The sequence below is a fragment of the Chlamydotis macqueenii genome, chromosome 1, assembly GCF_036417535.1.
Source record: "Chlamydotis macqueenii isolate bChlMac1 chromosome 1, bChlMac1.mat, whole genome shotgun sequence".
Lineage (NCBI taxonomy): Eukaryota > Metazoa > Chordata > Aves > Otidiformes > Otididae > Chlamydotis > Chlamydotis macqueenii.
This window is the reverse complement of record NC_141556.1, coordinates 189,640,344-189,667,088: the sequence shown is the minus strand read 5'-3', so window position 1 is coordinate 189,667,088 and position 26,745 is coordinate 189,640,344. Positions and strand designations below refer to the sequence as shown.

The 26,745-nt window shown below is 39.9% G+C and overlaps 1 protein-coding gene across 9 annotated transcripts; it reads right to left on the bottom strand.

Annotated features, from left to right (window-relative positions):
* Positions 1-7,934: 7,934 nt before the first annotated feature.
* SPART (spartin) lies at positions 7,935-26,378 on the bottom strand. Of its 9 annotated transcripts, none has more exons than XM_086771973.1 (11): positions 25,662-25,829; positions 25,322-25,537; positions 20,102-20,934; positions 19,150-19,347; positions 16,935-17,039; positions 15,069-15,198; positions 14,091-14,285; positions 12,941-13,099; positions 12,772-12,862; positions 11,731-11,787; positions 7,935-9,572 (listed from the first exon to the last, which is right to left on the bottom strand). In XM_086771973.1, the coding sequence occupies exons 2-11, from the start codon at positions 25,329-25,331 to the stop codon at positions 9,386-9,388; spliced, it is 1,965 nt and encodes a 654-aa protein (XP_086628099.1). In that variant the 5' UTR covers positions 25,332-25,537; positions 25,662-25,829; the 3' UTR covers positions 7,935-9,385. The 9 variants fall into 9 exon arrangements, with proteins under 9 accessions (XP_086628099.1, XP_086628091.1, XP_086628090.1 ...); XM_086771970.1 differs by having other exon boundaries at positions 9,434-9,572; positions 11,727-11,787; XM_086771965.1 differs by lacking the exons at positions 11,731-11,787; positions 25,662-25,829 and adding an exon at positions 26,300-26,339.
* Positions 26,379-26,745: the final 367 nt, after the last annotated feature.

Genomic DNA, 26,745 nt, shown 5'->3' with positions numbered 1-26,745 from the left:
CTATTAAGAAGTATACTGTAGTATTATATGCCTTCTCTCTCTCTGAAACATTTGCCATGACATTTCCCGATGAAAACCTGTACTGAATCTTGATTACAGTAATTCAGAGTCAGATTTAAGCTGACTTTCATTAAAGCCTTTGAAAGATTTAACAGTATTACATCCACAGTCATTGAGAATCAGCAGGTACTTTAGGTACAGACCCCTTACGGACATGGATGATTCAATTTACTCTTTGAAGTAAAAATCTCTTCTTCATGAGTGTTAAATGAGAGTGGTAGGTGGGCTGTTAACAAACTGCCTAAATGGCACAATTACAAATAAACCAGTAAAAAGACGACAAGGGCGAGATGGCTGAGAAGGAATACAGACAGCTATCTGCAAGCCAGTAATCCTCAGCTTGCTTTATACCCAATGGAGAGAAACAGGCACCTCCTAGGCTGTGAGTCATCTCATGCTAAAATAGCCAGCCAAAGTAGGTCAGATGAATCACACCTTGAAAGAGGCCTTCTGTTTTCATTGACTACACGTGCCACTGGGTTAGATGTAGATGTCTAACAACCCTGGTCATTAACAGTTAGGGTGAATAACTAAATTCTGTGAAACAGGGAGTAATGGTATTGTCCATTTGCACACACAAGATACACACTGGAAACAGGCACAGAATCTACCTGGAGCAGCAAGTCTTTTACTGTCATGCTATCCAAAGAAAGGTTTTTATTAAATATATATTTTCCTTTCATCAGCAAATAAGTCACCACTTCACAATGTGTCCTGGGCTTTGAGCCCAGTCTTGCAAAAGATTCTCAGGGATATTAGCAAGAACTTAAGGTATATAAAGAATCCAGGTTTTCGTTAATAAAAAAACCCCAACTAAACAAACAAACAAAACAAAACAAAAACAAAAAAAAAACCAAACCACAAACAAACCCAGAGCAGTGAAACAAAGCCAATAACATTCTGCTTTTTACCTGAACACCTATACCAGGATCATGTGTCAGGTAAAAGAATTGGTACATGCAGGGGATAATTGATGTATTACACTGACACAACACTGTTAAGGAGACTTACTGAAAGGATACCTGCTTATACATTGATGCAAATATGTTCAAGCTCCTTTTTGTGTCATTTTGAACGCAGAAGCTGCTTAACCATTTGGACTGTTAGAATTGGCTTCCCCCTTTCCATTAATGAATAAATATTTTATAAAGTCCACAACCTCAGGACTAGTTTGACAAGGATCTGCAGCCTAGACACTGAAAGAAACATTGTCTAGGGGAAAAATCAGTATGGAACAGAATGTTTGAAAATGGTAGGTAAGTGTAAATATTAAGGGTCTGACTTAAGGCAGCAGAGGAGCTTCTGATATTTTCTAACTTTCTATTTAGTAACATTCAAAAGGCAATCATGTTCACAGGGAAAAATATGTAACTTCCTAAGCAAACTGGGAAAATAAAAACAATCTAGAATCCTACCACTGCATAAGCATCAACAATCATCAGACCATTGAAACATTTGCTGTATAAGCAAAGCGACTAACTGGTAGCAGTAACAAGTCCTCATCTTCTCTGCAGACTACACTAGAGAGATATTCTACCTTCCCTGTAGGTTTCAGAGATATTTACTGATAGCAGAGAACAGTGAAATCCAGCTTTCCAGTTTTATTCAACATAGTGGAAAGAAGTATGTTTAAAGAGGACCACATTGTCCATTTGATTCTTCTTCCTCTAAACAGGCAGGCACCCACGTGAGGTCTTTTCTGTTCTTACCCCATTGTGGCTTCCGAGCCCAATGTATTGGTTTTGGCTGGGATACAGTTAATTTTCTTCACAGTAGCTCATATGGTGCTGTGTTTGGATTTGTGATGAAATCAGTGTTGGTAACATGCTGACAGTTTAACTATTGCCGAGCAGTGCTTACGCATCAAGGCCTTTTCTGCCTTTCACACCACCGCACCAGCGAGCAGGCTGGGGGTGCACAAGAAATTTGGAGGGGAGACAGCTGGGACAGCTGACCGAAGGGATATCTCATACCATGTAATGTCATCTTCAGCAATAAAAACTGAGGGGGTGGAGTTTGCCAGGGCTGCCATTGCTTTGGGATTGGCATTGTTTGGCTGGTGGTGAGCAACTGGGGTGTTTTGTATCATTTCCTTTTCTTGTGTTTGTTTCTCTTTCCTTTTCCCTTTTTTTTTTTTTTTAACTTATTAAACTCACTTTATCTCAACCCACAAATTTTCTTACTTTAACCCTTCTGATTCTCTCCCATCCCGCTGGGAGGGGAACAAGCAAGCAGCTCTGTAGTCTTTAGTTGCCTACCGCAGTTAAACCATGACTCCCAGTCCTATTTCCATGCCTGTTCAGTACTAGCCTCACTTTTGGCTAAAATTATTTATCCTCCTTCAGGCTCCTTGTGCCAGTCCCAGCCCTTTGGCCAGCTGTTCCTATTGCCTATCGTGTCCTGTGCCCCACGCTGTCCCACCGGCCCCACCCGTGTTCCTAGCACAGCCGAGCCAAGCTGTGGGACCCTCCGGCAGGCACACGGCCTCCCAGGCCGCTCCCCTCCCACCGCAATCAGCCGGCGCACCCGCCCCAAGCAGCAGCCGCCATTTTGCCGCAGGAAGGGAGTAGGAACCCCCGAACAGCCAGTCCTCCGTCGCGGCTCCTCTCAGCAGCCGACCCGGCTTCAGGCACTCACTTCTTCTGCCTCTCCCGCCCCAGCTCCAGCGCCAGCCGGTCGGGTTCCGCCGCCCGTCGCCCGCCGCCACCTTCCCCCATGGCACCGCCTGCCCCTGCCCCGCACGCAGCCCCCGGCGTCGGCGGCCGTTGCGCGGGGTAACGGCTGCGGAGCGCCCGCCCGGAGCCTGAGGGAGCGGCCTGGTGTGGCCCGAGGCGGGCGGTAAGCCCGGCCCCCTGCCCGGTCATCCCTCGCGGCGGGCGATCCCGGTCTCCGCCGCCGGTAGTGCCCAGGGAAACCGGAGCGGCGGCGGCCAGGACCGTGCACGAATGCCCGCCCGGCGGCCGGTGTTGCCTTTATCTCCGGCGGAGGTGTGCACAGGGTTGCTCGACCCGCACACATTTGTAGCAGCTCTCGCCAGTGGCTGCTGTAACAGCTCCTGGTCTGATGGAGTTTTCCTTCCCTCTGTCCAGGGAAATGGCCAGCTTACGGCTCGGGGAGCACCAGAAATCAATGGGAAAAATCTGTTGGCCCAGTTAGAGTTTTGACCACGTAGGAGGAACTGTTGGTGTGGTACGCTTTTAATGACCTGGGAAACAAAAATATTTGTAGATTTTTATTTTTTTTAAACACTTGTTTTGGATGGAAAGTAGCACGCTTTGGCCCACATATGAAGGCAGGCACAGCACGGCGGGGCCTGGTCTGAAAAGAGTGCCTAGCCTGTATGTGTAGCACCCTTGATAACTGCGATCTGTGCTGTGCATAAAGTAGTTTGCAAGTACCTGAGACAGGGCAGAAGAGCTTAGAATAATCAGTCTCAATCATCACTGATCAAGTCAATGGAGTCACTCTATATGTACTGGCTAATATTTTCATTATCTTACAATGGTCCAAATTCATGCTTAAAAATGCATGGAAAAAACAAGGAATTTCAGATTGGTCCATGGCTTTCTCAAGGTAAAGCTTCATGGGGCAGACTGAATTAATCTAACAGCTTAATGCTGCCAAGAGTCAGGCTCTTTCTGTTGCCGTCTCTTGCTTCAGTGCCGGTTCTGACACTCGTGTGACTCTCCAATGAGCCAGTATAGCTCATTAAAGCTAGAAAACTTACATCAGGGAAAGTGCTTACGGTTGCTGCTGGTTAGTGAGCCGAAATGGCTTACCAGCTGTTCAGAAAAGCACCAGAGTGGATGCAAGGGACGGGGTGAAACTGTGAGCAATGAGCATGCTCTTAGATGAATGCACCATTTCTTGGGACCTAGTGCTTGCTAGAGAAACTTTCTCAGGAAGGAGGTGAGCTGTAATTTTGCTTTACTGGTATACTATGAAAAAGCAAAGGGTATAGTTTCTCAGTTACTCAGAAGTAATTCTGTTGCGCGAGCAGCAAGGCAAATACAATAGCCCTACAGTTCATTGGGTAACAGGCAGTGCTTTCAAAGTTTAAAACAAGGGTCATGTATTACTGTTACTTTAACATAGCATAAATCAGCATTGCCATCCAAAAGTCAGCCCTGAAATTTTGCGAATTTGAGGTGGTAGTTTGTGACACCGGAGTGGGCCTATCTAAGACCTTACACGGCAGCAGCAGGGTCACCAATCCAGCAAGATCTAGTGTGTGGGAGTAGCACAGTAGGACAGAAAGTGAGAAGCTTGATTGTAAGAAGAAAAAGTAATTTTAATTTCACTTGTCTGATATATATTAGGGCAGGAGGTGATTTCTGACAGTCTCTAGTTATAATTGATGCTATCATCTAATCAGTGAATTATCACTTGAGGTGTGAACAGAATTCAGAATTGTCTGAAATACTTTAATCAAGAAACAAATTTAGAAGAGTGCTACGCTGTAAATGCATTTAAATTTAACTGCTTATTTTGTCTTCAGGATTTACCGAATGCTACCTTTTTAAGATACATATTGAAAACACATTCCGTACCAAACCAGTAATTTAAGTAATAACTTGGACCTAGAGTAATATTCATAACTAATTCAGTATACTGAATCTTAACAACAAAGGTGTTAATCAGTAACCATTTTTCTTGCTACCAGTTTTTGTGAAGAACTGCTTCAAGATTAACTTAACCAGCCTACTGAATAGTTTTCAACTGGAGGGCACATTCAGAGAGCTCAGAAATATTCCTGGAATCACAAGGAAGTCTGAGAACAGAGCACAGGGTAACTGAGGACTGCTTCCTGGCCACAGAACACACTCTCTGCCCCAGGAGAGTTTTGTTTGACCTCCTCTCCAGGATACTTTCAGGTCCCAGCCTCAACTCAGGGATTACTAGGTGTCCCAACTAGGTAAGCTCTCGGGAACTAGGTCACAGTGTACGTAAGGCTGAGTCCAGACCACAGTGGTTGGGTTGGCGCAGGACAGCAGGTCTAACTAGTGCTTCGCCAGATAGTTTGGGAGCGGGAGAAGAGCAAAAGTGTCTCGTGGACCAATGTCTTGTGTGAATGCATTAAAACTTCAAACCTTTAATATTTTTACCAGTTATTGCAGTAACATAGTGATGCTTGCAACACAGAAGAGTTTTCCTCAATTTCTTTATTCCAAATAAATCTTTTAAAAATAGATATATGGATACGTATAAATGTTTAGTTGTTTTAAGGCTTTTAATGTTATTTTTGAGACTAAATTTTTAGTAAGAAAAGTTACAAAACTTGGTCACAACACAATGTGGTTTGAAAATATAATTTTATACTTAAATATATATCTTTGGATTATATGAAGGCCAATAAACAGCTAGAGTTCCTTAAAAGCAAGGTAGACCAGTTGTTGAAGACAAACATCTGGACTAGGACACAAATTAATTTTTACAAAGAGGAAGTTATTTCTATAGCACCAGAAAGTAGGGTAAGATGAGATGACTGGCTGTGTGGATAAGGGGAAACTGATGGATGTTGTATAACTTTAAGGACTTTGATAGAGTCTTCCATCCTACCTTTATAACCAAATTGGTGAGATACAGATTGGATAACTGGGAAATAAGGTTGGTGGAAAATTGGCTGGGTCATCAGGCTTAAAGTGTGGCAATCCCCAGTATGACTGGGGATCAATACCTGAGCCAATACCCTTAATTCTTTATTAACAACCTGGAAGACTGAGCACACTCTCAGCAAGTTTGCCAATGATGATGAATTGAGGGGAGCGGTCACTGCCATTCAGAGGGGGCTGGGCAGCCTGGAGAAACATGCTGCTGAGAGGAACCTATGAAGTTCAACAAAAAACAAATGCAAAGTCCAACATTTGGGATGGGAAAAGCCCATGCATCGGTACAGGCTGGGAGACAGTAACTAGAAGGCAACTTCATAGGAAAAGACACAAGGGTCCCTGGTGAACAAGCTGACTGAGCCAGCAACACCACCTAGAAGCAAACAAGGCCAACAGCCTCCTGGGCTGCATTAGCAAGAGCTGAGGGAGGTCATTCTTCCACTCTGTTCAGCACTTGTGGGACCACATTCTGGAGTGGGCTCCCAACAAATCCTAAGGGCTGCCAAGCTGGTCAGGGACTGGCACACATGGCCTCCATTCAGCCTGGAGAACAGAAGGCATAAGATCTCAGTGCTGTCAACAGCTACCTAAGAGGAGGGTATAGAGTAGACAGAGAGGCCAGACTCTTCCCGAGTGTGCACTATGGAAAGATAACCAGCAATGCACCTGCAGTGCATATAAAAAAAAAATTTAACCCAGTATAAGGAAGAAATACTTACCTTTACTGGAGTCAGACTTGGCAAAGGTTGCCCAGAGACTTGTTCCACTCAAGTCTCTCTCCTTGGAGATAATCAAAACATGAGCAATACTGGCCCAGGGTACTCGGCTCCATCTGGACCTGTTTTGAGAAGGAGGGGGGACTATAGACCTCTGTAGTCTGGGACCTCTGGAGGTCCCTTCCAGCCTACACCATTCTATGGTGAGCTGGTCAGCATGTTTTAGTGGATGTTAAGTTTTACCAGAAGGTAGTTTTACCAATTCTTTTTTAAAGGATTACAGATTTAGTTTGGCAGGGAATATTAAGAAACAGGCTATCCCAGAGTGGTTTTAAATCAGCATTAAAGAAACCAACTCACCCACCCTTGAAATCTAGAGGAATCCATTGAAATGCAAGGGTTAGACCTGACGTAAGAGGAGTGGTTTACACTACAGAATGATGAAGACGCCAGAGACAGCAGTAGCTTAGAGTTACATAGAGGTCATTAGAAGTAATCTTCTTAAGACAAGATTTGAGACCAATATTGTAACAGAAAAGACTCTGAATAAATTAATTTGGAAATAGGAATGCATTAGGAAATCAGGTAGCAGTTCACTCAGTAAACAGCATTAGTAAGACTACTTCTAGGACTGTCATGCACCAAACAACATTGCGTGTTCAAAGGACAAACAAAACAAAGCTGGGAACAGAAAACAAACCTAAGGTATGAGGCTTAGGGAGCTCAGTGTGTATAGTGTATAAAAGGGAGAGCTGAGGTAAGACAGTAAGTGTGTGAAGGCTGTTGTATGTGGTAGAGGAACTGGGGAGGAGACTATGGATTTGGTGCCCAGAGCTGAAGTAGTGACAGTTGAAGCAGGGCAAGTTCAACAGGATAATACTTTCAGCAGGGAGAATTAACTAAACTTTGTAACAATGTGAAAGGGAAGATAATGGATGTATCACATTAAAAACTGTAAAATGGAGTAAACATTATTAAAAAAAAATAGCTTTAATCTACTTTGAGACAAATTTGAGAGACTGAGTAGATGTGAAAAGAACAACAGCGGGTTGAACAGGACAACAACGCTTGCCCGATAGCAACGGCATTTAAATATTTTTCCCCTCAGTATTCTACAACTTGGTCTCTTGAAGACTGTAACACTTCAATCTTAACTGTTGTTTTAATATAACTTGTTGTTCTGATGGTTTATAGATGAAACTAAAGGGCACGAGCTATACGCAAAACCAAAATGGGAGGGAGAAGGAAGACAGAACTACATACATCTATGTTGTAAATGCAGTTCATAACAACAAAAATGCTTTTGCTAGTGTGAAGTCTTTAGTAGCCTTAAATTGGTTACACTTGCTGGCAAGTGTCAGACTGTAGTAACAGAAATTGTTGTAGTGTAATTTTGATGGACCTTTTTAGTTTGAAATATTTTAAGATCTAATTGATGAGCTTGTTTCTATTGTAGACATACCCCAATACTATTCTTTTATTACTTCAGAAGAAGTCCTAATCTTTCCACTCAATGATCTGTACATAATAAAAATGTCAAGCACAGATAAACCAATTTTAATTTCATCTTTATTTCCATAAATCAAAGTTACACTTCAAGTGGTCAGATCCTTTGTTTCACATTTCTCACCCAAAGTACACACCTACAGTAGCTACCACAAAATGTGCACCTATTACCAGTCTAACATTAGTTGTTACTGTATCTTCTCAATCTGATGCAAATATCATTTGCTAAAAACTACTTATAGTTATTTTCTTCATTTACATAAAATAGAGATAAGCTGTAAATTGATGAGATTCTCTTTGCTGCAGATCCAGCCCATATTAGAATGTGTAGCAGCCTTAAAACTCAAAAATGAACTGTTAAATAAGTAGCAGTGTAAAAGCATCTCAAGATTTCTACATATGGAGTTAATTTCACACTGCAGTAGGAACAGGATGAAAAACCTACACAGTAGTGTCTATTCTATTCCACACACATCTCTTGATTTAAAGGGCTGATCTTTGTATCTTTTAAAGATGTACCCTGTGTCACTATGAATTTACTGGAATAAAGATGCTGACTGTTAGAACTACTTGTTGAAGCAAATACATAATGTCTTCCGTTAGGAGGCCATGATATATACTCTCAATCTTTCTAGATTGGCTGAAAAGTACAGAATGCATAGAAGTTCCTAGTGTCCTCTACAGAATGTTTTTACAGAAAAATACTTTAATTTATGCAAAAACATATTTGTCCTCTTTACATAAAAAGATCTCAATTTCAAAGAATCTTTGTATATTCTTTATGGTGTCAATGGGAAAATAATTTTTTTCTAGAATTTTAAATACTCTATTTTAGAATAAATGTTTGATATCTTTGGTTTACTTATATGCTGGATGGGAAAAAAAAATAGTTTTAAAAGGAATAAATACCTAGTTACCTGAGGTTCACCTTTCTTTTCTTCTAACATGAACTTTGGATAAGATTAGCTGTTTGGTAGCTGAAAAAAGAAATTATCTAGAAAACAACGAAACACAAAGCTTATTTTAGTAGTCCATATTAAATAAGACAAAGCTGGTTTAATAAAACTAACTCTTAGTTAAAAAAAAAAAAATCCTATTTTTTCCAGAATTATTAATTCCATTTGTTCTGTATCACCACATTCTTTACAAATATAAAGTATTACAAAAATATTCACAATAGTGTTTCTACATCTAATCTATTATTCCATATTATATTTTGAAAAAGTGCTTACAGAGGCAAGTTTATTAACTGCAAACTCATATCCTTCCAGTTGTCTAAAACCCTGATCCAGTTGTTTAAAACACTTGTACAATACAACTTTAATTTTTCCTTCTACAAATACCCTCCCTGCTTTTACATTTTCATGTCAAATTAAGTAACAGTTGCTTGAAAAGTACAGTGTGATTTGTGATAATTGCAGATTAGCAATGTAGTTACTTCTAAATAGGAAGTTTAATCTCTAATATAAGGCTTTTAGAAATATTTCATTGCTTTCATTTTTTATCTTTCTTCTCATTATCCAATACTTTATATTCATCTAACACAGCATGGCCGGTTTCCTTTGCAGTTCTCTTTACAACAGCTTTAATACCAATGTTGTCAATGTTAAATGCTGTCACACCAACATTGATTGCAGAATTCATAGCATTGTCTGTAGCATGGCCCGCATCATCTCCATACCTTAAGAAAGACAGCAGTTTTGTAGATATATATACTGTGTATTGTTCTCTTCACTAGAATTCTTTTAAAAGCAAAAATTTAAGCATTACCAAGAACAAATAATAAGCAGACAGCCTGAATATTTTAAGAATAAAATTAAAAATTACCAAGCCATTTGAGTAAGGGCTGCTCCTCTATCAGACAGGTTATTCTTTAAAGATATCAGTATGCTTCTGCCTCTTTTCCTCAAAAAACCTTCCAGTCTTTTGCCTTCCTTCCCCTCTAGTTTTAAAGGGAGGAGTAGAAGCCTTATCTATGGAACCATAAGAAGTACGGGTGGGGGGAAAGAGTTGTGTGCAATAACCCCTCAGTATTTTTTCATCTAAGTTCTTAGGTAAAACTCCTAGTACCCTCTGCTCCCCCATGTAAGTCCTCACTGCTAGATCCTTGCAGCTGCTAAACCCTTCTCAGTCTGTACCATGGGTGGCAGCATGAAGGAGGGCAAAGTGTCCTCCCTTCTCATGTGTTTGAGAAAAAGGGACCGGAATCACCTCAGGTGTATTTTTTCTCAGTTGGTACCACCACTGCCAGAATAGTGCTTGGTTAGTACTTGTCCTGTATCAGCTTGGCCTGTGTCTACATGGCATAATATGATACTATGTCTGATGTAACAGAAACACGCTGGCATGTTAGTTCAAAGTCCCAAAAGTAGACTCACTGAGATAGTGCACCACTGTTCTCAAGAAATTAACCCAGACAGTCTAACAGGTCTCCTGGGTACAAAGAATTGCTGACAGTTATGCTCAGATGTTGGAGCTAGCAAGATCCCTACAAGAAAAAAATCCATTGTGCAGTGAAAACTTATCTGAGGTAGCCTGAAACCAATACAGTGGCAAAGGGGAAGAGGTGAGGGGTGGGGGGAAGGAAAAGTTACCCTAAACTCCAAAAGGCTCAAAGCTATCTTGAGGATTTGTTGAAAATTACCAAGGGATAAAACCTCTGGTTTATCCACTGGGCTGTAGGTCCAGCTTCTTTACGCTTTAGGGGGCAAGTCAGCAGTCTCATTACTCAAGGGTAAAGAAAGGTACACACCTACACCAGTAGTGAGAGCATACTGAAAGAGGCCGAGAGTTTAGTGAGAGCAGTGACTTCAACTCTTCTGGGCAGCCAGGCATTTCCCCAGAGAGCACTGTACTCAGAAAAACCAGGCCAAAGGGAAGTATTTCTGGCAGCATCAGAATCCCAGAAATTAGCAAAGTTACTTTATAGCTGTGCTTCTTATGACCAGAGATTCTTTGAGGACCTCAAAATAGGGCTAGAGAGAAGCAAAGAATATTAAAATAATCCAAAATTTTATTGTATTATGAGTACAGCAGCCACGGCATAATGGCTGGAATAAAGAATGAAACCGAATTACAGGAATTAATGCTTTTGGGGGTTTGTTTTGAATTCTCAGACAGAGCAACAGCCTTGAATCAGTAACATCTGATTTGCAGAACACAGAATTAATCTCACAGCAAAAGTGTAGTATTTGTCAATCTGTTCAGTTATTTTCATCTCAGAAATATCATAGCCCAGTTTTATATGACATCAGTAAAATAAGTAACCTCATTTAAAGCAAGACTGCAGTTTATAGAATATGGTTAGACTAACAATTTCTTAATATTTGATAATTGATTTTTCAGTTTGCTTGTCTCAATTGTGTAATTTGTAACTACTTGGTTTTTGAATATTTTTAAGAAAAAAGTTTGGCAGATGTATCTACTGTATTTATTTATATCATTGTAAAAAACCCACCAAGGTAGCAGCAGTAGTAATATTTCTTTGGCAGAAATATTACTTCTGAAGCTATGTTTCCCCCCAGTTCTGATCAACATTCAAGTACGATGAGCATCTCTTTATAATTCCACCCACAAAGGTACTGCAGTTAAGCTTTAGCTGAGTTTTTTTTTATTTAGAGACACTGTGATGATGACCTTTTAGCTTTGTTTCCATGAAGTGGAATTTAGCTCATTCACTGAAGTATTTTGAGTTGCAGAAATCTTTGTCACCAAACCAAAAACCAGCTTCCAAAACAGATACTGTGTAGACTTTAAATATATTTATATAGAGGTTCTAAAAATCAAGTATCAAATATTTTCAATTGTTCTGTAATTAACTGCAACATTTAATTACTTATTGTTTTTCACTCTTAGTGGCTGTTGTCTGCTGATCTCCGTATTTTCTAATTTTATATCTAAAACAAAAACATCAATATGAATTTATGTGAAATGAGTACAATACCTCCCGACATTCCTACTGAAACCAAACATTAGCAATAAAGCACCAGTGACTAGAACTTCACTATTGAGCCTTCTGTTTGAAAAACATCACAACACAACCCTGAATGCCAATCCACTTAGGACTCCACGCGTATATTTACCTGTTACCTTCTGTTAGTTGCCTGTATGCACTTTCAGAAATTCTTTTCAACATCTCTTTTGTGACACTTATCACTGACTTCAGTTAATCCACATATGTTTGCTTACTCTTCAGTTTCTATTATACATGTGCACTTTTCTCAGGGATGCATTTCATACATTTTGCAGTTATTTCAATATATTCTTTTATTCCCCACAGCATCTTCCAGTACATGCACTCAACTTTGTTCTTTCCATCATCTTAGTAACTTTATCTTAATCCCAAATGTTACTATGCTTTTCCCTCATTATCTTTTTCTAGTAACATCTGTCTTTTGAAAGTTGAGGCTCTCCTATTATTGCTATTATTGCTATTTATGCCTTAGATTTCCTTACACAATTTTCTTTTTTGTACCTCCTTGCTTTAGTCAGACCTGATGATACATGAAGTTCTTCCATTTTTTTTCTTAAATTCAGCTAAGTTTACAGGGTTACTGGTTTAAACCAGTAACTTTTTTCATAATGACATTATACTGCAGAGCAAAGATATAAATCTGAGCATTATTTGTAACATAACCTGAAACTAACACTTCTAGAAGAGAGCTAGAAAAATACTCACCACAATCATTTAGTCATTTCATATTTTTACTTACAGGAGATGCTCATTACTGTGCACTTAGCAGCATATCATATGCTGGATAATTAAAGCAAAGCACATATTTCATTTAGCTTCCCTGCACTTTCATAAGCTTTTTTCTGCCAGTATTCAAACATAATGGCAATATGTTGTAGAAGATGAAACCAATAAAAACATAACTTACTTGTATTTGACAGTTTTTACAGTCTCAGTTGAAACACTTTTAGCAATGCACTTAGCTGCACTTTCTAAACCTTGCCACACTGTTGAAAACCCTGTAAAAATGAACAGCTTTTTTGAGTTCATAGCGTTGAAAAGTATGCAATTAAAAAAGCATCAGGAATTGTTATTACCTTGAACTCCACTTGCTGCTACCACCAGAGCACCATCAAAAGTGGATTTGCCATCTTTATCTTTCTTAAGGGATTCTGGAACTAATTTGCTGCCATGCTTCTTCACATGCGGAGCCAGCTCCTTTCCCACACAGTTTGCTATAGAACACACTCCCTCAACTACCATAAAACAATATTATGTACATTATTTAGTAAGAACATAGAACATTTTTCTTTAAAAGTCATTACATCTAATTAAAAGTCATCTTCACTGAAGTCTGAAGTGCTGCTTCTATTTAAACACGCTTATCTGAAAGACAGACTTTAATCCACACTTAAGCACCCAACTGATAGAGAAGAAACCTTATTTTTCAGATTCTGCACAGCTCCAATTCCTAAGAAACAAGTAAGGTTGGTCTTATGGCTAAAAAGCACTTTAGAAGACATACATATACATCATACACTCTTAATTCCAAGAAACTGTTTCCATTGCTTTGTTATGCCCAACTTGCAGATAGAGAACAAGCTGACCTTTCCTGACCTGTCTTCTGGAGAAGTCCTTCATACAATCATTCCAGCTCTTCAAAGTAGTTTTATACCATGCAGCAAGATTTGCTTTTAAACTTGGATGAGTCACTAGACACTAAATATAAACATTAATGCAAGTAAATGACAGAATGAAGGTACTGAGAGCTGCCAAGGTTACCAAGCATCTCTAAACACCAAGCCATTTCCATCCGGAAGTTTATACATAGTCCAATAGACTTTTTTCAGGTGTGTGTATTCAAAAGCATGCACACGTGCATTCTCTAGTGGTACCAATATATACATTAGTAACCAGTGACATTATAGCTTTTAAAATACATGGTTACCAAGAAGAAAGAGAGATACCATTTTGAATTAACTGTCTGAAATGTAGAAAAACATGTCAAACTTAAGACTGTACAAACTATTCTTTTAGGAAAGAAAATGATACGTCAAGGCCATATAATAAATATTAGTCCTAAAGCATGTCTCTCACAGGAGATAACTAAACACAAACTACTGATCTCTGGATTTCATCAGGTCAATTACTCCTCTAGTTCACTGGCTAGAGAAACCAGCTCTTATTTTACAGAATATTTATCATTTAAGGCAAAAAGATAACATACTATGAGATGGAAATTTTTACCTAAGAATTGGCTGACTTTGACAGCTCCTCCAGTAGCCTGTTTTGCTACATGAAGCCCCTTTGCTACAGTTGGGTTGACTTCCAGAGGTTTTTCTTCTGGTTGAATGTGTTCTCGCAGTTTAGAAGCTCCTTTGTGGATAGCTTTACCAGTATATTCTGCTCCTTTTATTAGGCCCCAGCTTACCCAAGATGCACCTTCAAGGCAAAAATTGTTCTTAAAATGTATGATTTTGCAGACTATGATTCCTACAGCTTTCCCTCCTCTGCCTCTGCAACACTGACTTTAGAAACATTACTGATTACACAGTCTACAATTATACTCTTCCTTGAATGGACCAGCATGAATTCCTGTAATGATTTCTGCTCATACACCACCCACGTTTTTTCAATTCACTTTAAGTTTAATACAGCCAGCCCTCATCCAAATGTCAGCTTAATACAGATACTCAGTTTTTTAATAGATATCCAAGCCCCAGCTGGGTCAGAAGTGATAGAACTGCAGATCTCAATGGTATTAACATTCTCAAAATGTACAACCCCACCATCTAGCCCTCCTAGCAGATTCATATTTATTACAATCAGCTGGTGGTCATTAGTATATTCGTAAGGTTCTCAGAGGAAAAAAAAATGTTTATCTGCAGAAATCACAATAGATGCCTGCTTTAATATATCTGTTCATACAGGAGTAAAGTTGTTCTGTCACACTGGTTTGAGTCACAAAGGGTGAAATGCTAACATATAGTCAGGTGAGAAGCCAAACTCATTTGCAATGAACAAGACTGCTGGCAATGGATGTAAAATTCTGCACTGTTTTTATAGAGCCCACCAAAGTATCCTTTAGATGATTACAACTGGAACCAGTGAACAACTACTTCTGACCACTCAGCTTCTACCAGCACACATGCATTTAGGTTAAAATACTGCTTAAATATTACTCAGAGGGTTACATTCAACACAATCCTCTTATTACAGCAATACCTGACAGGATTCCATGGGCAACTTTCTCACTCCATTCTGGCAACTCTTTCTGATTTTCTGCTCCTTCGGGTTGTGGTTGGATACGTACAGTCTGAGGCAAGTTAACTGCATCACTTGAGGCTTCTGAAGGCTAACAAGTGAAAGTAAACATCTAAGAATCTGCTTTGCAACATATTATCAGGATTTCTATTTTAGATGTTTTAGATCATACAGATCCATTATCAGAAAACGTTAATGCTGTGTATTCCTTGGGTAAGTGCATGGAAATGCAATGGAAATTTGTGATTCAATTACTTTTGCACAGAAATGCTATGCATTCAAAAAAAGCTTATCAGACAGCTCAGCATTTTCTGTACACTTTCTTAATCCAGTTAGAATGAAAACATTTGCATGCCATCACGGCCATATGGTCAAGTAACTAAGTAGGGAAAACTTACAGTACAAGTTAATTAGCAAAAAGGATAAGAAACTTGTCCATCTATCATTTTTATTCTTTCAGAGGGAAGTCAACTCTGTTGTTATTCAGTATGGGGACTGCAGTCCAGCTGCACTAAAAGAATGCAGCTGTTCTGCTTGTTTTGCTCCACATCCCTCCCTCCCAAATTCAAAAATAAAGGAGATTATTCATTCTACGTGCTGTCAATGCTTTTGCAGACTGGCACAGCCAAGGGGCACATCAAGCTGTGCATGATACTGCTCCCCATTTAAGTTGGGTGGATAGGTTCAGTGCGATTTCATGTCAAACACCAGAGATTCTGGAGTACACATTAATCATTCAAAGATAGCAACCACCACCACAGTCTGGTTAGTGTTTCTAAAAAGTGTAACAGCACTTTACACAGTTCACAGACAATGTACGATTAAACCTTAATTAGATAAAGAAAAAAATAGTAATAGATTTAGGCTTTGGTGAGGATTCTATCTTCAAGACTTTTCCAATGTAAAAGTAAAAAAGTAAACATTTCAATTATTGAAAACACTGCTAGTTAATAAGGGACAGTAAGGAAAACTTGTTTAGACTATGAAAGCATTCATAGATGAAACCTATGAGCAGAATAGAATACACAATATAGAATAATATTTGATATTGCATGGAATTCTTATATTACTCTGAAATACTGGAAAAAAATAGGGTATTGCACAAAGGTGGCTGTTGCAGTAAAACAAAACAAAGCCAACATTTACAGAAAAGAGCAGATTAAGTCTTGGAAAGTTGCTAGGTAAATAATGTATCACTGACTTGTATCACTGTATCATCAATTACTGTTTGACAGCAGCATGAAATCTCATGTTTAAGAAATGTCTTTAGCACATGACCAAAACACTTTAGGAGAGAAATGACCTTAATACACAGCTATAACTGAAAAAAACCAACAAAACAAACCAATAAAAAAATGCAAAGTATGCTCCAGAGATAATTTAGTTACACCACAGTTTGGGTCACTATGGAGAAAAACATTCAACAAGACTTCTAAGGACTTTGCTAAGGAGCAGAAATGAGTTCTTTAATAAGACAGGTGACTCTGTACTATAATTACATTAAATATACTTGTTAACTACATCCTCACAAGTAATATATAAAACAGATACATTAAATGCCATCGGATCAGGCTTTCAAATATCTTCACTCTATCATAAAATTTTTAAGACTCCAGAAATCTGCTACTGATTTGTAAAATGTGGTAGCCTGCAGTAATTGTACCGGCTCTTAATAAACAAAGACAAAACAAATAAAAAAACCCACAGGGCACAGCATACATTGCTGCTTTCAATCAAGTCTGGAATAGCAGCAGTTCTAACATGTATTTCAGTGACAATTTTTTTTTTTAAACTATAAAATTTTGGAATCATTGTCCTGGAATTTACCTGGACTTTGTGGCCAGACATCTGTTTAAATTTATCTTCAAAATGCGCTCTCTTACTTGCTGGGAGCTCTGAAGATAACCCTACTCTCTCATGGGATCCTGGCACCTGTGACATCGTATCAGGGAACATTAACAAAAACATGGCATTTTAGGACAATAAGAAACTAATGTGATATCTAATTTGAACTACCTCTATGCAGGAGATAACAATTTTATCCAGTAACTCCTGCATTGAAACATGACATATTTCTGTCACAGTACTTTTCCTTTTTAAGTGAAAATTAGTGGCCTCCTGTGCTAGTGAAATTCCCTGCTGAACTCAACAGGATTTATAACATAACAGAACTGTGCCCACATGGCATGCTGCAAACTGGTCCTTCATCATCACTGCATTCAAATCTTGGTGATTCAACAAGATCCTATCTTTCATGAAAAGATAAAATTTTGCTATGAGCTTTTAAGTAGTTGTTGATGACCATTCTTCCCAAAATGGTAGTCCAGTGCTCTTACAGTAACATTTTTCACCTTGGTTCCAGTCACTGTATCTCACTGCACCTTTTTTAGACTATTGTTTTTTTCTATTTTCTCTATCTGTTAATATCTTACTGCAATAAGGCACTAGATTTATCTATTTTGAGATCGCATTTGAAGGCGTACTTTTGATGTACACACTGTTTTCACAAGTCTTCTCTGAAGCAGCTTAACATTTTTGAACTGTAAACACATTTCAATCATAGAATCATAGAATCATAGAATGGCTAGGGTTGGAAGGGACCTTCAAAGGTCATCTAGTCCAACCCCCCTGCAAGGAGCAGGGACATCCCCAACTAGATCAGGTTGCTCAGAACCTCATCCAGTCTGGCCTTGAATGTTTCCAGGGATGGGGCCTCCACCACCTCTCTGGGCAACCTGGTCCAGTGTTCTATAACTCGCATTGTAAAAAATTTTTTCCTAATTTCCAATCTAAATCTACCCCCCACTATTCTAAAACCATTACTCCTTGTCCTATCGCAACAGGCCCTACTAAACAGCCTCTCCCCATCTTTCCTGTAGGCCCCCTTGAGGTACTGGAAGGCCGCTATCAGGTCTCCCCGGAGCCTTCTCTTCTCCAGGCTGAACAACCCCAACTCTCTCAGCCTGTCCTCACACGAGAGGTGCTCCAGCCCTTTTATTATCTTTGTGGCCCTCCTCTGGACCCTCTCCAACTGGTCCATGTCCTTCTTGTGCTTAGGGGTCCAGAACTGGACACAGTACTCCAGGTGTGGTCTCACGAGAGCAGAGTAGGGAGGGAGAATCACCTCCCTCGACCTGCTCGCCACGCTTCTCTTGATGCAGCCCAGGATGCGGCTGGCCTTCTGGGCCGCAAGGGCGCATTGCCTGCTCATGGTGAGCTTCTTGTCCACCAGCACTCCCAAGTTCTTCTCCTCAGGGCTGCTCTCAATCCATTCTCCGCCCAGCCTGTATTTGTACCTGGGATTGCCATGACCCAGGTGCAGGACCTTGCACTTGGCGTGGTTGAACTTCATGAGGTTGGCACGGGCCCACCTCTCCAGCCTGTCATGGTCCCTCTGGATGGCATCCCTCCCTTCCAATGTGTTGATGGCACCACACAACTTGGTGTCATTGGCGAACTTGCTGAGGGTGCACTCTATCCCACTGTCCATGCCGCCGACAAAGATGTTGAACAGGGCCAGGCCCAACACGGTCCCCTGAGGGACGCCACTCATGACCGGTCTCCACATGGACATCGAGCCGTTAACCACCACTCTCTGAGTGCGGCCATCAAGCCAACTCCTTATCCACCAAGTGGTCCATCCATCAAACCCATGTCTCTCTAGTTTAGAGAGAAGGAGCACAATATTGGAGGAATGGTATCATCAAAACTACGTAGACAGTGTGTATGTGTGCACACACACACAGGAAAAAACACGCTTTCTCCTGGACACAAAATTTCATTTTGGTGCTATGTTCTCGTTTGGAAAAATAAATAAAATATACAAAATGGTCTCTAGTTCCTTTCTGTGCTTACAATTTAGTATGTTAAAATTTCTGTCCTCCCATCTCACCTACCATTTCATTACTAGGTTGCTTAATCTTGGCTACTTTATCTATTTCTCATACGTTAGCTTACCAAGCAAGACACAGAACTTTGCAGTTTTACACAACTAAATGTAAATGGGAGAATCTATTGATCGTTTCCGCCTTTCTTTATTTACCTGGATTCGAAGGTCAGACATCTGTTTTAAAAGATCCTCAAACAACTCTCTGTCAGCTGCTGGAAGTTCTGAAGACAACACTACTCCCACGTAGGAGCCTGGTATCTGAGACATCGTGTCAGGGAACATGTAGACTCCAGTATTGCAGCACAGAACAGGAGACTGGTTGCACATTAGAGGATACAACCAGTCACAAACCTAGAAAAGACAAGTACATGAAGAAATTAAAAGATCTTTTAAAAAGAAAGGCCAGCAGAATGTACCAATAAGCACCACAAACTTGATTTTCCATTAAGTTTAATATGAAAAATAAAAGAGCCTTATGCTATCTTGAAAAAAAAAATTAGAAAAAACCCACATGGACTGTGGAAATATAATTCTTGATTAGTTCTGACAGTTTAATATAGAGAAAATAATAATTATCACGTTACAGAATATGCCCACATGAAGCAAGCATGGACTGAAAAAATCCAAATACCGCATATTTTTTATTTTTAGTTCAGAGTCTGGATGAACATGAGCCCACAAATTCCAAATTACCAGTTGTCCTAACTGCAGTACCTTATCACTAGTTGAGACTGAAGTGGGTAGCGCCAAGCCTATTTTACACTGACATGTTACAACAGGTAAATCAACATGTTTCTCTACGTAAGGAAAGGGAAGTTAATTTTATGAAATGAAAATACATGTTAAGTCAACTCCTTTAAAACTGGAAGTCACCAGAAGAGACAGCACTCAACAACCTTGGGAAGACACAGAGGTGGTTTTTGCAGAAAAAGAAGTCATAGAAGTGTGCATTTGCAGAAAATAATTTTTCTAACAGCTATAACAGCCTTCTTATTACCACACAGAGATTTCAGCTCAGAAGAACAAGAACTTAAGAAAAATGCTTTTTAAAATTTTATGACAGGTCCTGAAATTTAATTAAAGGAGAAAATTTTTTTCCTGTTACCTGAAGAAATGCAGGTGGACGATTCTGGGCCATCTCACTATCTGTATCCAAGAACTTCACAATGCGTAGGTATCCAGGATATGAAGGAGCACTAACCTGCCCATCAGGAGTCACAAAGAATATCTGTACTCCTTGGGGAATCAAGATCAGCTCGTCTGCATCCACTCCCAGGTTTTCAAGGGGAGGTGGCTGTGTACACTTACTGTAGTAGTCCTCACCTACAGAAGAAAACTCCCCAGAGTCTGTGCCATAAGACACAGTAAAATGGCCATTGGTAGCTTGAGGAGTATAGGCAGGAGGTGCTTCATTTGGCAGAAAAAGAGGTTTTGCAGATGATGAACTCATAGCTGGAACCTGCCCCTGGCTCACAGTTGCAGCACTTGCATCTGCTGTGGGCAGATGACTTGGCGCAAACAGAGAATTAGGAGCAGGGGGTCTTTCTGGTTTTTCTTTGGAAGGAATGGATGGGTACAACTTGGGCACCTCAGCAGGGACATCCATCGCAGCAGGACTTGCTTGTACAGGTGGAGTGTTTTGTTCTAGAATGCCAAGTCTAGCATGAACATTTCGAAGGGTCTCTCTCATCTTCTGTTGCATTTGTCTGGCAGACTCCCACTGGGACCCTACACATGCAGGACCCTGTGATGGAATGCTAACTCCTCGGAGCAAGTGGTCAAGCCCTTGCTTATAGTAACTTCTTGCCTCTTCCTTTTGACCCAGTTCATCTGTATTCAGTCCTTTATTGATGAAAATAAAGGCTTTCCTGTACTCTTCATGAATGGCTTTAATACTTGCATCTTCTTCCATAACTGGGTCCTGCAGTTGTTCCATTACTGCAAATTGGAATAAAAATTAATAAGAGTATTCATAGATTAAGCCAAACAATGTTTATCTTAGAATAAAATGCCTTGTAATTAGTTTCTAATGATGACCATACTGCATGTATTAGCAGAAAGCTATTTAGATGCTTGGTACAGTGTCTCTGATATGTTATGGTTATCTCCTAACAACCTTCAGATTTAGAATATGTGATTTCAAGACAGTAAGGCATTCATAACCGTCACATGTGGTTACATCATATACATGTATTTCTTAAAAGTTAAACATCAGAAGAATATGGACACGCCTGATATTAAACTTTCCATCTTAAAAAGTATTAAAATCAGTAGCAAACAGAAAAGTAAAAAAAAAAAAAAAACTTAAAAAATCTAACTTTATTTTTGATAATATTTAAAAAATATTTAAGGTATTAAAAATCTGTTAATTTTGCCTATTTAAATAAAGACTGTACTTAAAAACAGTACATTTTTATTTAAATAATTTAAGGAAAAGCACTCAGCAGATTTAAACAAATCTTGATAAAACTTCAACTAACATCAACACAGAAGTAGGAAGAAATATTTTGAACAGTTAAAGCTGTACTTTACAAAATGCAAACAAGGAATTTTATATTTCCTTTATAGTGTTTATAAAGTGAGAAAGACAACTGGTGTCTTCCCTTCCTTGCTCCCCCAGTGACAAAAACTCAAAGTACCAATATGTAGAAAAGGTTGCAGGTTCTATGTCTGTTCTGGAATGTATTCCTCAAACTGCCTCATGTGTATGTCAACAGGTGAAGAGCAAAAAAGAATCCAGCAGGTTTATTTGAACTCTAAAATGTGTGAAGTCACAGTTTTAACTGAATGCGGGTCTTCAGTCTTGGCCAAATGCAGCAAATACAAATCATTCTTGGACTAAGATAACGTTTACAACACACAATGTAAGAAATTCCAGTGATTTTTTTTTTGCTGGCAATGTTCAGAGGCACTGTCAATTCAGCAAAATCAGGTTATTATACTAGAAGAGAACATGATCATGGACAACAAAAATGGAATACTATATAAAAATGAAAGAGCATGCATTTTCAAGAAAAACAATGATGCTTTGCTGTAAGCTGGATAGAAGAAAGGAGAAAAATCTAGAGACATCTGTCAATCACAATGACAGCAAGCTACAGAAAACATGGGGGCAAGTAAAATCCAAAGTGCAAAAATAAAAATACTTCCATTACACATACAGAAGCATTAATGCCACTGTACACAGCATTAGTGAGACCTCACACAACACTGAGCCACACTGAAGAAAGCTGCACCAGAACAGGAAGAGGTGTGCAGCAGGTTACTGAGTTTTTCTAGTGAATCAATTACTTTTCCTTTCCCTAGAGAGAGGTTAGTTTGGTTTACCAAGCCAGTAAACCAAAGGCTAAGAGATTGGATTAGTCTCTAAATATACTGGATGAAAAGAAGAAGGTAAACCAGGAAAGACGAAGAGAAGTACTGAAATCCAAACTTTTAATAAAATCCTGAACTAGTACCTACATTTAAATTAATTTAATGTTTCTTCTTGTTTTAGTCTAACTATCAGTAAATATATATATATATACACATAATCTGTAAAATATCCTTCCTCTACTCCAACAAAAATAGAGAAACTTAAGAGATGCAGATCATTTTAAAGATTTTAAAGAGGCAAAGATGGAATGCCGTGCTCTACTGCCACAACCTTTATGATCCAAATGCAGATAGCATTTATGTGACTGATGCATCAGCAGTCACATGACGCAAGTGCCATGTAATCTGGAACATAACTGTATTTTTATGATGCAAGAGAATCCAATTTCATGCAAAAGACAAAATGTGTGTTTTCAGTCCAATGACAGACACGTAGCTAGGAATACGGCTCATTCCCCATCACAGAGCCGAAAAATCAATCTCGGGCTGGAGAAGATGTTTCTGGTTAATTGCAGTCACTTGCTGCCAATAGGCTAGGCATCTTTGATTTAAGCTGAAGAATAACACTGGCATAAGAATAAATGTATATTTAATAACCACCAAGGACACCAAGTTTAGAAGTTATAAGCATGCTTCTGACCAGCAGAAGAGCCTGCAATTATAATGGAAGTAATTGGAAAGAATTCTTAACAAATTTGTGAATATAGCTGGATCCTTACATGAAGGATTATACTTAACCATGTCATATATTTTATGATATGATCCAGACATTAACCATTTAAGATATGCATATTCAAATTACTTGCTAGCAAAAAAACCTAGGGACTCCCAAACCACATCATCTAATGTCAACACTTGTATTTACCAATGAAAAATCCATTATTCCTTTTAACAAGAGTATAAAGATGAAAAACAATTTAACAGTAAAGAACTCTGATTTTAAAATTATTGTAGATTTCCAAAACACAGAAAATGTTTAGAAGACTGAGAAAAGCAGGCAGAGTTTAAGCAAGCATCACAGTTTACTTCTTTGTGAGCAAAATTTACTGTTTTGACATTTTTAGTGCCAATTCTGTAACAAGTCTCTTCTTAAGGCTGTAAGTAAACATTTGTGTGAACACAATTGCAGTACCGTAGTCTACTTTGCCCCATGTTTTTGATTTGTTTTTGCTGGGGGAGGCTAAGGCAAAGACACTTTACAGATTTTAAATAATTCTTTTGCTAGGGATTGTTAGCATATAACAAGAAGAGACATAAAGTAAAATCCTAGTCATAGCTACATTTCAACTTAATAGTGAATTAATCTACTATTCACTGTACACTTGCCATACTGTCAACATCACTGTTGTTGCTGAAGCTCAGTCTTTATTAACTAACTAGAAGAGGTCTGTAAGTAAACAGAGACGTCAGCATGATCAGTGTATACACAGCACCAGTGCATGGCCGCACGCGGCAGAGATACAAAAGCTGTATCAGCAATTCAGAAGAGTGGGAGTGTTACAACTCATCTCTGATTGTTTGAAACATCCCAAGCCTGCAGTATATGCACAGCATAGTTACCACCAAACTATGCATTTGTGCAGCAAAACACCTGGAAATGGAAGAAGGAATTCACAGTAGATTTTAAGTTTAACACAAGATAACTAAAAGTAAGCCCGAAGAGCTGAATTTACTTCAATCTTATTCATTTATTAAAATCAGTACAAAATCATGAATGGTGTAAAGTAAACAGGCCACCTGGATTGCTCCCTCACAACACAAGAAGAAATATTCTCTGAAACAGAACATTTAAGTAGCAATCTGATCATATGCACAGAAGATCCTCAGTCATTATTATTTTCAGTATATGATCTTAATACAGTATTTAAGTGCCCTCCATGCTTTAATATTTATCTGTAATTCATTTATGTACAATACAAAGTCTTATTTCCTCTGTTTTAAAGCTGTAATGAATGACAAAGCGTATATTACTAAATACGAGAGAGCCACAAACCAGCTGGTACAGATTGGCCCAGATTTGTACTACTTAGTGCTAAATAAGATTCAGAGGAACTTGTCTTGGAGAAACCTGGTCCCAAACAGAGCTAAGAAAAGGGTTAACGGGCACTGTAGATAATCTCAGATCAATCCAGTGCTTGAACTCATTCCTTCGCCCTTTTTAATTTCTCAGTACAGATACACTCTGTGATTTTAAGGAAGTCGACCAAGGGAGGTAAGAGTGCAACAGGGAAACTCAAGTTCAATTTGATACTGTAACCTAACATCTCAACTATCTGGTTAACCATCCTTCCACTGAAGCAGCAAAGCCCACGCTGTTAAAAAATAATGTATATTAAAAAAAATACAGCTAAATGGTGGATCTCACTGCCAGAAGGCAAACATGAAGCCTAAAGCTTATTAAGAGGATTAAATATCCTGACTGACAGAGGTAGGACACTCTTTCCAACTCACTCTTTTTGAAACTTGGGAGGTGTAGGGGAGGACAAAGCAAAACTGAAAACAAACCCTTTAATCCAAGAGCTCTTCCTGTATGTCAACTGTTTTTCTATCAGCCACTGATTTCAAAGATGAAGAGGGTGAAGGAGAACTACTATGCAGACAGAATTGTTTAAGCCTTATTTCTGCAGGGAAAGAGCAATCAAGAAAGTATTAGTAACTTTCAAGAATTTAGAGAACACACTGAATTAAAATGAATGTTACAAAGGATTTAAACTAACACAAGCCAGATATTAGCTGATAAATTGACAGGGTTTTTTTGCTTTTAGTTTATTTAAATTAATTTGTTTAAAGTAGCCTTTAAATTTTTCATTAAGTGGTGGCCTACTGCGAATTTTTAAGCACCTAAAGCTAGATAACACCACAGACTAGACAACAGAGAAAGTAAGTGATCTGATCTATGATGGTAATTCTTACTCTCTTAAAATTACTGAATATTTCAGTAAACTCCCACCTTCTGACATTTCAGCCTACACCATCTTCTCAGGCTGGTATCCCAGCACCTACATTCACCCAGCCAGCATGTCTAATTTTCCTTCTCTCAATACTACTGCTGTCTCAGCCTTTTTTATCCAAATAAACGGACCTTCTTCCTGACTCCTTGGTCTGTATTTCCATCACATGCTCTCAACGCAGAGCTTTTAGGCTTTAATGCCTACTTGGCACTTCTCTTAAAAAGAAAACAACAACAACAAAAAAAAAAACAGTAGGGCAGATAATTCCCTTCATCATGCAGCTGTCCAGCACTCGTATTTTTCACAATATTCAAGTACAAAGACATCTTCACTACCTACCATTCTGTGGACAAACAGTCTAACATCATCATGGAGAATTGCAGGTTACGCAAGATAGCTATTTAATACTTTTTCATTAGCCGGGTGCTCGCCAGTTTCTGATCACTGCCAACAGATTGCTCCATATACAAACAATTTGAGCCCAAACTGTCTGACATGAAATCTTCTAAAAAAGACAGAATACAAGGAGCAGCTTTCCAAAGTATTTTGACAAATAGCCTCTCGGTTGCATAAGGAGACACTCAGAAATTAATTACTACGCTACTTCACTGTGGTCGAGTCACACCCCGCCCCTCCCCGCTGCTCCCCCACCTCTCCCGAGCACCGGAGCTGGCGGCGCCGAGCGGAGCCTTCGCCCCCCACCAGCCCTGACGGCCGCTCGCCCTCCAGCCCAAGGATTCTCTGCTCCTTCCGCGCCAGCCTGACCGCACGGCGGGGACGCGGGGCTCCACACCTGCGGGCCGGCCTCGGGCTTCTCTCAGGGCGACAGCCGCCGGGGCGCTGTCACCACCAGGCCCTGCCCAGGCCCGTCTCCCGCCTCCCCGCGCTGACCGGAGCGCCTCCTTCGCCTCGGGACGCCGCCCCGCGCCTCACCAGAAGGAGGCCCCGGGAGGGCCCGACCCTACGGCCGCGCTCACCAAGCCAGGCCCCGCTCGCCGAACCCCGTCCCGTCCCGTCCCGCCTGCGCCGCCGCCTCCCGGGTCAGGCGGCAGCGGGCGGGGCCGCCGGCACGCGGCTCTGACGTCAGGGAGCGCCCGTTGGCGTGTCGCGAGGGGGGAGCTGTGCTTTGTTCCAACGGCTGGGTTCTCGTAATAACAGCAGTTTAATTAATAGAAGGTGTTTTGTAAGCATTGATTGTGATCGATCTCCTGCGAGGGAAAGGGAGGACGCGGCCCCCCGGGAGCCGGGGCCCAGCCGGTCGGGGAGCGGGAGAGGAGGGCAGCGCCCGGCACCTGACGGCGGGCGTCGGGGTCGGCACCGCCCAAACCGCCGGGGTATCTTTGCTCCAACCGCTTCTAGTTAGGTAATTGAAATCAATATTAAAAGTGGGCAAGTTAGGCTTAAAAACCTAGCATTCTGAAGC

Excerpts from the sequence above, each read along its gene's own strand:
- SPART (XM_086771973.1), bottom strand. Across the intron at positions 17,040-19,149 it reads TGTCTGACCTTCGAATCCAG|GTGCCAGGATCCCATGAGAG; the intron begins GTAAATAAAGAA and ends ACGATGTCACAG. Across the intron at positions 14,286-15,068 it reads TGCCCATGGAATCCTGTCAG|GTGCATCTTGGGTAAGCTGG; the intron begins GTATTGCTGTAA and ends TTTGCCTTGAAG.